This window comes from Monodon monoceros, unplaced genomic scaffold (genome assembly GCF_005190385.1).
Source record: "Monodon monoceros isolate NGI ecotype Baffin Bay Population unplaced genomic scaffold, NGI_Narwhal_1 Super_Scaffold_21, whole genome shotgun sequence".
Lineage (NCBI taxonomy): Eukaryota > Metazoa > Chordata > Mammalia > Artiodactyla > Monodontidae > Monodon > Monodon monoceros.
Genome location: NW_021703778.1, coordinates 107,882,801 through 107,897,477, shown reverse-complemented (window position 1 = coordinate 107,897,477; position 14,677 = coordinate 107,882,801). Strand labels below are relative to the sequence as shown.

General features: G+C 38.2%; 1 protein-coding gene across 4 annotated transcripts in view; it reads right to left on the bottom strand.

Moving 5' to 3' along the window:
* The window catches only part of NUBPL (nucleotide binding protein like), a 253,697-nt gene that overhangs the window by 203,066 nt on the left and 35,954 nt on the right, over positions 1-14,677 (bottom strand). The window contains exon 4 of one of the 4 annotated variants that reach the window (XM_029238237.1): positions 10,567-10,608. The exons of 2 other annotated variants lie outside the window; for them this stretch is intronic. In XM_029238237.1, coding sequence (XP_029094070.1) covers positions 10,567-10,608 — 42 coding nt within the window. Of the gene's footprint in view, positions 1-10,561; positions 10,609-14,677 lie in introns of all 4 variants that reach the window. One more of the 4 variants, XM_029238235.1, reaches the window with a different exon arrangement.

The window sequence follows — 14,677 nt, the reverse complement described above, 5'->3', positions numbered from 1 at the left end:
AGCACCACCAAATAAGCTGTACAACAAATGCTAAAGGAACTTCTCTAGGCAGGAAACACAAGAGAAGGAAAATACCTACTATAACAAACCCTAAACAATTAAGAAAATGGTCATAGGAACATACATATCGATAATTACCTTAAATGTAAATGGATTAAATGCTCCCACCAAAAGACACAGACTGGCTGAATGGATACAAAAACAAGGCCTGTATATATGCTGTCTACAAGAGACCAACTTCAGACCTACGGACACATACAGACTGAAAGTGAGGGGATGCAAAAGGATATTCCATGCAAATGGAAATCAAAAGAAAGCTGGAGGAGAAATTCTCGTATCAGACAAAATAGACCTCAAAGACTATTACAAGAGACAAAGAAGAACACTATGTAATGATCAAGGGACAATCCAAGAAGAAGATATAAGAATTGGAAATATTTATGCACCCAACATAGGAGAACCTCTATACATAAGGCAAATGCTAACCACCATAAACGGAGAAATTGACAGTAACACAAACGTACTAGGGGACTTTAACACCCCACTTTCACCAATGGAAAGATCATCCAAAATGAAAATAAATAAGGAAACACAAGCCTTAAATGATACATTAAACAAGATGGACTTAATTGATATTTATAGGACATTCCATCCAAAAACAACAGAATACACATTTTTCTCAAGTGCTCATGGAACATTCTCCAGGATAGATCATATCTTGGGTCACAAATCAAGCCTTGGTAAATTTAAGAAAACTGAAATCATATCAAGCATCTTTTCCAACCACAACACTATGAGACTATATATCCGTTACAGGAAAAAAAAAAAACACATGGAGGCTAAACATTACACTACTTAATAACCAAGAAATCGCTGAAGAAATCAAAGAGGAAATCAAAAAATACCTAAAAACAAATGAAAATGGAGACAGGATGACCCAAAACCTATGGGATGCAGCGAAAGCAGTTCTAAGATGGAAGTTTATAGCAATACAATCCTACCTTAAGAAACAGGAAACATCTCAAATAAACAACCTAACCTTGCACCTAAAGCAATTAGAGAAAGAAGAACAAAAAAAAACCAAAGCTAGCAGAAGGAAAGAAATCATAAAGATGAGATCAGAAATAAATGAAAAAGAAATGAAGGAAACGATAGCAAAGATCAATAAAACTAAAAGCTGGTTCTTTGAGAAGACAAACAAAATTGATAAACCACTAGCCAGACTCATCAAGAAAAAAAGGGAGAAGACTCAAATCAACAGAATTAGAAATGAAAAAGGAGAAGTAACAACTGACACAGCAGAAATACAAAAGATCATGAGAGATTACTACAAGCAACTCTATGCCAATAAAATGGACAACCTAGAAGAAATGGACCAATTCTTAGAAATGCACAATCTGCCAAGCGTGAATCAGGAAGAAACAGAAAACATGAACAGACCAATAATAAGCACTGAAATTGAAACTGTGATTAAAAATCTGCCAACAGGGCTTCCCTGGTGGCGCAGTGGTTAAGAGTCCGCCTGCCAATGTAGGGGACACGGGTTCATGCCCTGGGCCAGGAGGATCCCACATGCCACGGAGCACCTGGGCCCGTGAGCCATGGCCGCTAAGCCTGCGCGTCCGGAGCCTGTGCTCCACAACGGGAGAGGCCACAACAGTGAGAGGCCTGCGTACTGCAAAAGAAAAAAAAAAAAATGCTCTTAAAATCTTCCAACAAACAAAAGCCCAGGACCAGATGGCTTCATAGGCGAATTCTATAAAACATTTAGAGAACAGCTAACACCTGTCCTTCTCAAACTCTTCCAAAAAATAGCAGAGGGAGGAAAACTCATTCTGCGAGGCCACCATCACCCTGATACCAAAACCAGACAAGGATGTCACAAGGAAAGAGAGCTACAGGCCAATATCACTGATGAACATAGATGCAAAAATCCTCAGCAAAATACTAGCAAACAGAATCCAACAGCATATTAAATCGATCATACACCATGATCAAGTGGGGTTTATGCCAGGAATGCAAGGATTCTTCAATATATGCAAATCAATCAATGTGATACACTGTATTAACAAATTGAAGGAGAAAAACCATATGGTCATCTCAATAGATGCAGAGAAAGCTTTTGACAAAATTCAACACCATTTATGATAAAAACCCTCCAGAAAGTAGGCATAGAGGGAACTTTCCTCAACATAATAAAGGCCATATATGACAAACCCACAGCCAACATCATCCTCAATGGCAAAAAACTGAAAGCATTTCCACTAAGATCAGGAACAAGACAAGGTTGCCCACTCTCACCACTGTTATGCAACATAGTTTTGGAAGTCTTAGCTACAGCAATCAGAGAAGAAAAGAAAATAAAAGGAATCCAGGGCTTCCCTGGTGGCACAGTGGTTGAGAGTCCACCTGCTGATGCAGGGGACATGGGTTCATGCCCTGGTCCGGGAAGACCCCACATGCCACGGAGCGGCTGGGCCCATCAGCCATGGCCACTGAGCTTGCGCATCCGGAGCCTGTGCTCCGCGACGGGAGAGGCTACAACAGTGAGAGGCCCGCGTCCCGCGAAAAAAAAAAAAAAGGGATCCAAATCGGAAAAGAAGAAGTAAAGCTGTCAGTGTTCACAGATGACATGATACTATACATAGAGAATCCTAAAGATGCTACCAGAAAACTACTAGAGCTAATCAATGAATTTGGTAAAGTAGCAGGATACAAACAATGCACAGAAATCTCTGGCATTCCTACACACTAATGATGAAAAATCTGAAAGTGAAATCAAGAAAACACTCTCATTTACCATTGCAATAAAAGGAATAAAATATCTAGGAATAAACCTACCTACGGAGACAAAACACCTGTATGCAGAAAATTATAAGACACTGATGAAAGAAATTAAAGATGATACAAATAGATGGAGAGATATACCATGTTCTTGGATTGGAAGAATCAACATTGTGAAAATGACTCTACTACCCAAAGCAATCTACAGATTCGCTGCAATCCCTATCAAACTACCAATGCCATTTTTCACAGAACTAGAACAAAAAATTTCACAATTTGTATGGAAACACAAAAGACCCTGAATAGCCAAAGCAATCTTGAGAACGAAAAACAGAGCTGGAGGAATCAGGCTGACTTCAGACTATACTACAAAGCTACAGTAACCAAGACAGTATGGTACTGGCACAAAAACAGAAATATAGGTCAATGGAACAGGATAGAAAGCCCAGAGATAAACCCACGCACATATGGTCACCTTATCTTTGATAAAGGAGGCAGGAATGTACAGTGGAGAATGGACAGCCTCTTCAATAAGTGGGGCTAGGAAAACTGGACAGGTACATGTAAAAGTATGAGATTAGATCACTGCCTAACACCATACACAAAAATAAGCTCAAAATGGATTAAAGACCTAAATGTAAGGTCAGAAACTATCAAAGTCTTAGAGGAAAACATAGGCAGAACACTCTTATGACATAAATCACAGCAAGATCCTTTTTGACCCACCTCCTAGAGAAATGGAAATAAAAACAGAAATAAACAAATGGGGGGCTTCCTTGGTGGCACAGTGGTTGAGAGTTTGCCTGCCGATGCAGGGGACATGGGTTTGTGCCCCGGTCTGGGGGGATCCCACATGCCGTGGAGCAGCTGGGCCCATGCGGCTGGGCCCGTGAGCCATGGCTGCTGAGCCTGTGCGTCCGGAGCCTGTGCTCCGCAGTAGGAGAGGCCACAGCAGTGAGAGGCCCGCATACTGCAAAAAAAATAAAAAATAAAAATAAATTAAAAAATGGGACCTAATGAAACTTCAAAGCTTTTGTACAGCAAAAGAAACCATAAACAAGACTAAAAGACAACCCTCAGAATGGGAGAAAATATTTGCAAACGAAGCAACTGACAAAGGATTAATCTCCAAAATTTATAAGCAGCTCATGCAGCTCAATAACAAAAAAACAAACAACCCAATCCAAAAATGGGCAGAAGACCTAAATAGACATTTCTCCAAAGAAGATATACAGATTGCCAACAAACACATGAAAGAATGCTCAACATCATTAATCATTAGAGAAATGCAATTCAAAACTACAATGAGATATCATCTCACACCAGTCAGAATGGCCATCATCAAAAATCTAGAAACAATAAATGCTGGAGAGGGTGTGGAGAAAAGGGAACACTCTTGTACTGCTGGTGGGAATGTGAATTGGTACAGCCACTATGGAGAACAGTATGGAGGTTCCTTAAAAAACTACAAATAGAACTACCATATGACCCAGCAATCCCACTACTGGGCATATACCCTGAGAAAACCATAATTCAAAAAGAGTCATGTACCACAGTGTTCACTATAGCTCTATTTACAGTAGCCAGGATATGGTAGCAATCTAAGTGTCCATCAACAAATGAATGGATAAAGAAGATGTGGCACATATATACAATGGAATAGTACTCACCCATAAAAAGAAACGAAATTGAGTTATTTGTAGTGAGGTGGATGGACCTAGAGACTGCCATACAGAGTGAAGTGAGTCAGAAAGAGAAAACTAAATAGCATATGCTAACACATATATATGGAATCTAAGAAAGAAAAATGGTTCTGAAGAACCTTGGGGTAGGACAGGAATAAAGTCGCAGACATAGAGAATTGACTTGAAGACACGGGGAGGGGGAACGGTAAGCTGGGACAAAGTGAGAGAGTGGCATGGACTTATATATACTACCAAATGTAAAACAGATAGCTAGTGGGAAGCAGCCGCATAGCACAGGGAGATCAGCTCGTTGCTTTGTGACCACCTAGAGGGGTGGAATAGGGAGGGTAGGAGGGAGGGAGACGCAAGAGGGAAGAGATATGGGAACATATGTATATGTATAGCTGATTCACTTTGCTATAAAGCAGAAACTAACACACCATTGTAAAGCAATTATACTCCAATAAAGATGTAAAAAAAAAAACTCAATAATCTAAAAAAATATATATTAAGACCTACTCAAATGTGTCCTTTACATAGAGGTATCCAGTTAAGAATCACATGAGTCTCTACACATTACATTACACTTAATCTTGGACTGGCAACTAGGATTTATTCAATTTAAAGTTGAATCCAGCCTCTACTTTCTTCTCTCTCTACCTAGCTTTAAATCAAGCTGCCATTCACAAGAATTTTAATCTCTCAGTAGAGAAAAATATGTTTCTTAATTCTATTAACTAACATTTAATAAGAATCTGAATGTCAGAAGAAGTAATGGTTGTACAATGATGAGAGAACAATTTCCTACTACTTATCAAAGGACTGTCTAAATCTTCAATTTCAGTCAAGAAAGAAAGAGGAACAAGGGCAACGTAAAGGAAAAAGTTCACATGGCTGGACAGAGGGCAGAGATGAGCTCATGAAAAGTACAGAAGAATCCCAAATGATAAACTGTTTGTAAACCAGCTGGAAAAGTAGAAATGGAAGAGTATCGAATTAAAGACTATTTTAGAACAATAAAAACACCTAAGAGATCATCGTAGTCTTCTGACCACTTTTTAGTGAAGAAGAAACAGGCCCAGAGATAAATGTCATAGCTGGATCTAGCTTCCAAATCTCTTTCCAACATACCATAAAGCCTAACTGCTAACAATCACTAACCATTCCCCTTTGTCTCTCTCATCTCATCCCCTACTATTTTTCCCCTTTTCACTCCACTCCAGACACACTGCTCCCTGCAGTGTATTTAACACACCAGGTATGCACCTGCTTTAGGTGCACCTGGTTCTCTCCATCACTTCTTTCAAGTCTTGATTCAAACATCACCATGTAGTGAGGCCTTCACTCGTCACTATATCTAAAACTGCAACTCCCTCATCATAACCGTGCATATTTCCTACTCCCCTTCCTGCTTTTTCTTTCTTCTTAGCACCTATATCAATATTTAACATACTATATATTTACTTATTTATCTTGTTTATTGTGTCTCCCCACTAGAATGTTAATTTCACTAGGGTAAGGAATTTTGTATGTTTTATTCACTGCTGTACCTAGAATCTAGAACAATAGGCAGTTGTGGAGAGACTCTGTTCTATCTCAAGAAATTCTGATTCAGTAGGTCTGGGCTGGGGTCCAACAAACTGCACTGTAACACTCTGGGGTATAAGATGACCACAATGTGAAAAACAGTAATATAGATAGTATGGAAAGGCAAAGATGAAAATTTGCTATAAGGCCCCACATCTTGGGACCAGCAGGATCAGAGTAACAGTGATCTACAGTAATCAACAGTAACAATGAAGAGGGTTTTTTTTTTTAACTATAAAAAAGTAGTTCACATTCTGCCATATGGGTAAATAGTCAGTCACATATTGCATGGGACATATGCATATAAAAAATTATTCATTGTTTATCTAAAATTCAAATTTAATTGAGTGGGTGTCCTATATTTTTATTTGCTAAATCTAGCAACCCTACCCTGGCATCTCTTCTCAACAGTGCAGTGAGAATGATTCAGAGTTGAAACATAAGTCAGATCGTGTCTGCTCAAAACCCTTCACTGACACCCCCTCCTGCATTTCACTCATGAAAAGCCAAAGTCCTTACGACAATTCACCAGACCCCACATAACCTATCCAGCTCCCCATACCCCTGCCTCCCAGCCCTGTTCACTTTCCTCACCTGTTAGTACTCCAGTCCACTTCTTACTCCAAGGGGCACAGTGGGCTTTTCACTATTCCTTGAATAATAAGCTAGACATGCTCCCACATAGTAGCCTTGGAACTGGCTGTTCCTTTTGCCTGACACAATCTTCCCACAGATAGTCACACAGACTACACTCTCACCTTCTTCACGTTTCTGCTCAAATGTCATATTTTCAGTGGAGCTTACCCTATGTTAAAGTGCGAACCCCCCTCACACACAAGCATTTTCCCTCCCCCTTATTTCAGACTACTTTTATCACTTTCTAACATAATATTTAACTTACTTATGATGTCTAACATCTATTTATTGTAAACTCCATAAGGGTAAGGATATCTCCAAGCACCTTAAACAGTAATCATAAGATAAATATCCATTTAATGAATAGATGGATGAATGGACGAACTAATGAATAAAGGAACAAATCTCCATTTGTTCCTCTGTAGAGTATCAGGGTTGATTACTATATGATCCCTATGGCCCCTCTTAAACTCTAACATTCTACGAGTTCATGAAATTCCCTCTCCTAATACCTCTATACTAATGTTTTAAGTTATAGGATTCAAAATTAACTAATGTAGGTAAAGGTTAAAATATTCTGGTGTTAAAGAAAGGGTCATAAATTTCCTTGCGGTCTATTCCTAACCACCATTTTTCCCCCAAGAAAATCCAGTGTCATCTTCATTTTTCTATTGATCTCAACTCCAGAAAAATGGAACTTCATGGAATAAAATCTAGTGCAAAGACTGGCTACAGTGGGCTGCTGTAAAAAAAAAAAAAATGATAAGAGTACAGTACCTTAAAAAAAAAAAGTACACTACCTAAATCTTTGAAAACTAAAGACACAATCCAGTATGAAAGGGCTCGTTAAAAAGAGGGCAATTTTTAAACCTGCTCACTACCAAGTTTAGGTTCAATCCAGGGTTTTAAACATAAAATGGCTGCATAGGAGTTTTGGTGTGTGTGTGTGTGTGTGTGTGTTTATTTTCCTTTCCAGAGCAGACAAGCAACATCTTCTTCAACAAGAAGCAACTACCTTAAGTCCCATATTTTCATCTAGTAAGTAACAGAGAAAGTAAATGAGGAGTAAAACAACTAAGATTAAGAAAAGAAAAACCTTGAATCCTTGGCCTTCTAATTAAAGGGGAAAAAAAAGTATTGATGCTTTTAGTAAGCAGTCTTCAAAATCAGAGAAAAATTAGGAAGCCTTCTATGACCATGGTAATACAAATGCAGAAAAAGATACTTCTAGATACTAACCCCTAAAAATAATAGTCATCTTATCTGCAACATCAACCAGCCACTTTTTTGACAGAATCTAAGCCTTAAGACCTAGTAACCTAACCAAACAAGAACCTTTCCCAAATCAGATAAGGTACTGCAGCAAAAGCACTGAAAACCAACATCGATTCCTTCAGAATATCCTTAACTAAACTGCAGTGCAGGGAAGAGCATTCACAATTCTGATAGCAGCTCTTGCAAATAAAAGCAATGCAGCAACCACAGGAATCAGATGTAAACAGAGCACATGATATACCCTCCAGACTCAAAATCACAGGAGCCAAGCAGCTGGTTTTAAAACCCATGTCTTCATGTGCCCTCTGCTCTCTTCTCAGCTACCCTTCTAACACTGCCCTACTGAGGATTTAGGGGCCTCCTTATTCCTCAAGGAGATGTGATGGGGGAAATAAATTACTGAGAAAAAAAAATTGAGAAAGGAAAAATGAATTGGTGAGAGCCAAGTTAGGGAGGAAGGGGAGAATAAGAAAAAAAGACAGACTGTTCTGTAAGAAAGATCTGGATAACTTCTTATTGTACAGAATCAGGTCATGGAATTCAAAGGATGTGTACCAGTTTTGCCACCAATATGTTACAAACTAAAGGAAACTAAGGAAGAATATACTAAATGTAAAATTTGGGTAACTGTTCTCTTTCTAACTCACAACAAATTCAGCAACTTCCATTCCATCCCAAAGTGAGAGAACGAATTACTGGCAGCAAGCTGCACTTTACCAAAAGAAATTTGAAAGGTAGGCCAAAGGGTGCTGAGAAGGAAACACACAGCCAACAGCTTCTTAAGAGCTATTCAAAACAAAATTGCTACTGCTTCTAATAGGAAATTTCAAAGCACATTGTGCATAATGCTTTCTACCTAAAACCATACAGAAAATAGAGGGGAAAAGCAGTTTGGGGCTTCTACCTTCTGAAAATTACCTTATAAAACCGTACTGTTATTTTATTGTGCTTGGTAAGTGCGGTGCGTGTGTCTGTGTGCTTATGGAGGAGGAGGAAGAGTAAGTAAGGAAAAATTCCAAACACAAGATGGGCTTTAGAGTCTAGTTACACACTCCCAACCCTCTGTTGCACAATTAATTAAAAAAAAAAAAACACGGCCTTATCTTTCACTTTAATATTTGACATTAAGTTTCTTACTCAGTACACTGAATTATTCTTATAAAAGATACCAGAGAAGTAGACACACACGTCTCAAGTCAATTAATACTATTTATATACATCAGTGGTGATCTGTTAGCAAGCTAAACTGTTTATATATTCCATAAAATGTATGAACCTTGAGGATTTAGATAATTCAGTTAATCACAGATGCATCCATATCATGAGTGAAATAAACAATTGTATTCAAATATTTATATTACTACACAACAAATAAAAATAAAGTTCAAAAACTATGGAAAACCCTCAAGGTACCATTATGATCATCAAGTATAAAATGATGTATTACCTAAACCCAAGTAAGTTATATTTATATAATTAATTACAATTAAATACCTACTGTAATATACAGTATACTTTATGTGTTTCTTACAGTATATATTTTTTTCATTATTTTTTTTGTGGCTGAGTAGTATTCCATTGGATATATATCTTCTTTATCTATTCATCTATTGATATTAATGGATACTTAGGTCGCTTCCATATCTTGGCTTTTGTAAATAACGCTGCTATGAACACTGGGGTGTGCACATTTTTTCAAATCAGTGTTTTTGTTTTCTTGGAATATATACCCAGCAGTGAAATTGCTGGATCATATGATAGTTCTATTTTTAGTTTTTTTGAGGAAACTTCATACTGTTTTCCACAGTGGCTGCACTAATTTACATTCCCACCAACAATGTGCAAGGGTTCCCTTTTCTCCACAACCCTTGATGCAAATTTATTTTATTTATTTTTTTTTTTTGCGGTACGCGGGCCGCTCACTGTTGTGACCTCTCCCATTGCGGAGCACAGGCTCCAGACGCGCAGGCTCAGTGGCCATGGCTCACGGGCCCAGCCGCTCCACAGCATGTGGGATCTTCCCGGACCGGGGCACGAACCCCCATCCTCTGCATTAGCAGGCGGACTCTCAACCACTGCGCCACCAGGGAAGCCTGATGCAATATTTTTAAGTGAGGATCAATGAAAAATGTTTTACAAACTATTAACACCTAACTTGAAGTTCAAAAATGGTTAATCTATTAATTCTATTCCCAAGTAGCAAAAATGTTTTTTTGATAAATGAAAAACAATGTTACTTAATACCATATGGGGACTTCCCTGATGGTCCAGTGGCTAAGACTCCACGCTCCCAATGCAGGGGGCCTGGGTTCAATCCCTAGTCAGGGAACTAGATCCCACATGCCACAACTAAAGATCCCGCATGCCTCAGCCAGAAAAATAAATATTTTTGTTTAAATACCATATGACTCACATAAGTAATTATTATTTTCAGGATTTTTAAAAAATAACTAATTTATTAAAAGCATAGTAGAATGCACAAAAAAGCTATCTGGGATTTGCATCACTAAATAGATGGGCAATTTAGCTAAGTTACTAACCTCACCAAACCTCAGTTTTCTTACCTACAAAATAAAGATTAAGAAGATACATACCTTACAGGATTTTTGTGAGACTGCAGAACAGTGTGAATTTGTGAAACCTAAAGAACAGTTAACAGTTATATAGAACTATAAGCCACGTACTTCCTAAATACTGTAGGTATGTTAGCTTATGTAATCCTCACAACTACTTCATGAGGCAAGTGTACACTATAATGTCAAGGCACAGCAAAGATTAGTAATTTACCTAAAGTCACACAGCTGTAGTGCAGGAGCTGGGATAGGAACCCAGGCAGCATGCCTTCAGAGTCCACAGGTACCCCTACAGCATGGTGCCCCTCTCCTACAAGACATATTAAGTCAACTTCCTAGCACAAAGTAAATACCCAATGTTAGTGTCTTTTCTCCCTTTCACCAAGACCTCTTTATGCACTGAAACAGGAAAAATGAGCATTCATTCTCAGTGAGTAGTAATTTATCACACAAGACAATCATCCACAATAACATTCTAATTATTAACCCAGGCAACAAGCTTTGAGAGTAACAAAATGATCCTTAATGTGCACTTACTGCTTTTATCCGAATTGTCTGCTTTTTGTTTTATAAGAGAAAGAATCCTGCCTAGTTTAAGGTTTTATATGAGATTACTGTGAAAAACAGGCTCTACTAAATATTAAGTAATGTATTTCACAGAAATTGGGTTAGAGATTTTGGTATACTCGCTGATTTTCAAATTATATACTTATATAGATTACACAGAACAGACACAGCCAAAAATGCAGTTAAGAAAATAAACAAAGTTTATATGCTCAAGCTTAGAAGATGTTTGGCTGGGCCAAAAAAAATCAGCTATTGATTACAATGGATACTAAGCAACAAGAAAAGCAATTTATTATATTTGCTTCTTATTTTCTTTTTGTTGTAGCTTTATAGAAATTTGTTTCTTTGCTAAATCAAATACCCAGTACTTACTACAGGCTAAGACATAAAAAAATAGCCAGTTACTGAATCCTTACTATATGCCAGCATTTATGCTAGACACATTACATATATACCGTATATTTCACAAAAGCTATGTAAAGTAGCTATTATTGTTGTTGTTACACATTTCACAGATGAGGGACCTGAGCTCTGTGAGGTCAAGTGCCTTGCCCAAGTTCACACAGTTAGTAAGCGAAGAGTTGGGATTTAAATTCAGGTTTGCCTAAAACCAAAGTCCACATTTTTCCTACCAAATATACCTAAACCTAGCTGTGCATCAGAATTACCTGGGGAGCTTGTCAACAAAATTGATGGTCAAATCCCAGACCTAAAATAATCAAATTCTCAGAGATTCTGATTTATTTAACAAGCTCCCCAGGTGATTCTTATACAGCAAGCTGGCACTGGTCCAAGGAGTAGCCCTTAAAAACCACTGAACTGGGTCGTATGGTAGTTCTATTTGTAGTTTTTTAAGGAACCTCCATACTGTTCTCCATAGTGGCTGTACCAATTCACATTCCCACCAGCAGTGCAAGAGTGTTCCCTTTTCTCCACACCCTCTCAAGCATTTATTGTTTCTAGATTTTTTTCCAGCAATCCCACTGTTGGGCATATACCCGGAGAAAACCATAATTCAAAAAGAGTCATGTACCAAAATGTTCATAGCAAGCTCTATTTACAATAGCCAGGACATGGAAGCAACCTAAGTGTCCATCATCAGATGAATGGATAAAGAAGATGTGGCACATATATACAATGGAATATTACTCAGCCATAAAAAGAAACGAAATTGAGTTATTTGTAGTGAGGTGGATGGACCTAGAGTCTGTCATACAGAGTGAAGTAAGTCAGAAAGAGAAACACAAATACCATATGCTAACACATATATATGGAATCTAAGAAAAAAAAAAATGTCATGAAGAACCTAGGGGTAAGACGGGAATAAAGACACAGACCTACTAGAGAATGGACTTGAGGACATGGGGAGGGGGAAGGGTAAGCTGTGACAAAGTGAGAGAGTGGCATGGACATATCTACACTACCAAACATAAAATAGATAGCTAGTGGGAAGCAGCCGCATAGCACAGGGAGATCAGCTCGGTGCTTTGTGACCACCTAGAGGGGTGGGATAGGGAGGGTGGGAGGGAGGGAGACGCAAGAGGTAAGAGATATGGGAACATATGTATATGTATAACTGATTCACTTTGTTATAAAGCAGAAACTGACACATCATTGTAAAGCAATTATACTCCAAAAAAGATGTTAAAAAAGAAAAAAAAAAAAACACCGAACTACTCCTCCCCAGCCCATTAGGTTGGTGATTAGAAGGTAAGATATCAGGATACTAGGCCTAGGTATTAATAGATAAAGGAGTCAACTCAATTTTAGATAGGGAAATACATTTTGGTAAATGGCATTTCAATCTCTTCATTCACCACCAAACCTACAGCCAATCTTTAATTCTTCCTTCCCTTCTAATCTGTCTCTTAAATCTGTCTGTTCCTTTGCCTTTTTACTACTAAATGGAGGATATTAGCATCTCCAAACACTACTCATTGCTAACCCCTGAGAACTCCTACTCCCACCTGCTGTTTTCATAGGCAGAGCTCACCTCCCACTGTAAAGGTGGAAAATATCAGACTCCCCACTTTCCCAGTCTCCTTTGCAGCTAAGTCACAGTCATGAGATCCAATCCTGATCGGTGAAGCTAGGAGTGCCTGGTCAGTTTTCTTCTCTAACAACAACAAAAAACAATAAGAGAACCCACCCTTTTTCTTCCTGTTTGTGAATGAATAAGACCATTTTGTGACCATAAAGATTAAACCAAGAGAAATGCAGAAATGCCACCCCAGAGCCCTGATATAGTTGGGCAGCTTTTTAACCAACTCTTTAACTTCCAGATTTCTTTTATGTGAAATAATACACCCCTATTTTTAAGCCAATTTAAGTTGATAAGTCTGTTCTCACCCTTGCTATTGCAAATGCCTCCCTTACCTCCAATATGTCTCTAATTTGTTCTTCACCATCACTATAAATCTTACAGCGCAGATTTTATCACGAACTGTACACTAGCAGATAACTTTCTAAAGTATCCCACTGACTACAGGACAAAATCCAAAGTCCTTTACATGTCATATGCATCCAGTCTATCTTCAGCTGGATCCCCCATGAGCCCTCTCGTCCCAATATACCCTAAACTATAACCATACAGACTACTTCTCATTCCAAACTATAATTCCTGCTTCCATGACTTTGCTCACATAGTTCCTTCTATCTAAAATTTTCTTCTTTTCTGCTATTTTTCTACCTGCCAAAATTCTACCTAGCCTTCAAATTACTGCCTCTGCTTAAAACGGGAATTAATTTCTCTCCACTCTGGTATTAACATACTCTGTTTATACTCACCAACTGCTACACTTGCCACATTCTTCCTTATATGTAAATAAATATGTGTATCTGTCTCCCCCACAAGGCTAGAAGCCTTTGTGAAGGTAGCCCCCATGTAAACACAGTAAACACAGTGTCTGGTACAAGATGGTCCTTGGATTGTTCAATTTTGAATTTGTCCAAAATCAGTCAGACATTCTCAACTACGCTGCTTAGGAGCCAAAAGGGATGAAGACTGTATTTTAAAGAGAAAGAAAAACTATCACAAAAATATTTAGGGTATTTGTGAAAATTATTTTTGTGTAACCTGAAAACTGTTTTGAACCTAAGGTACAAAATAAAATGTTTTAACTGTTAACTGCTAAATGAGAACCAGAAAGACAATGCAAAGCCTTAGAAAATGCTTAAAATAATTACTTGTATATGCCAATTCATCTCTACTCTCTTAAATTCTATGCCAGCCAGTAAATTGCCCTGCTTCTATCTCATTATCATTTTAGTCCAATAGAAAAACTGTTGGGAAACGCAATTCAAAATCACAATGAGAAACCACTTCACACCCGAGGGTGACAGAAAATAAGTAAGTATTGGTGAGGATGTAGAAAAACTGGAACCTTTGTACACTGCTGGTAAGAATGTAAAATGGTATACCACTCTGGAAAACAGTCTGGCAGTTCCTCAAATGGTTAAACAGAGTTGTCACATGACCCAGCAATTCCACTGCTGGGAATATCCCCAAGAGAACTGAAAATATATGTCCACATAAAAAACTTACATACACACACACACAAAAAAAACTTA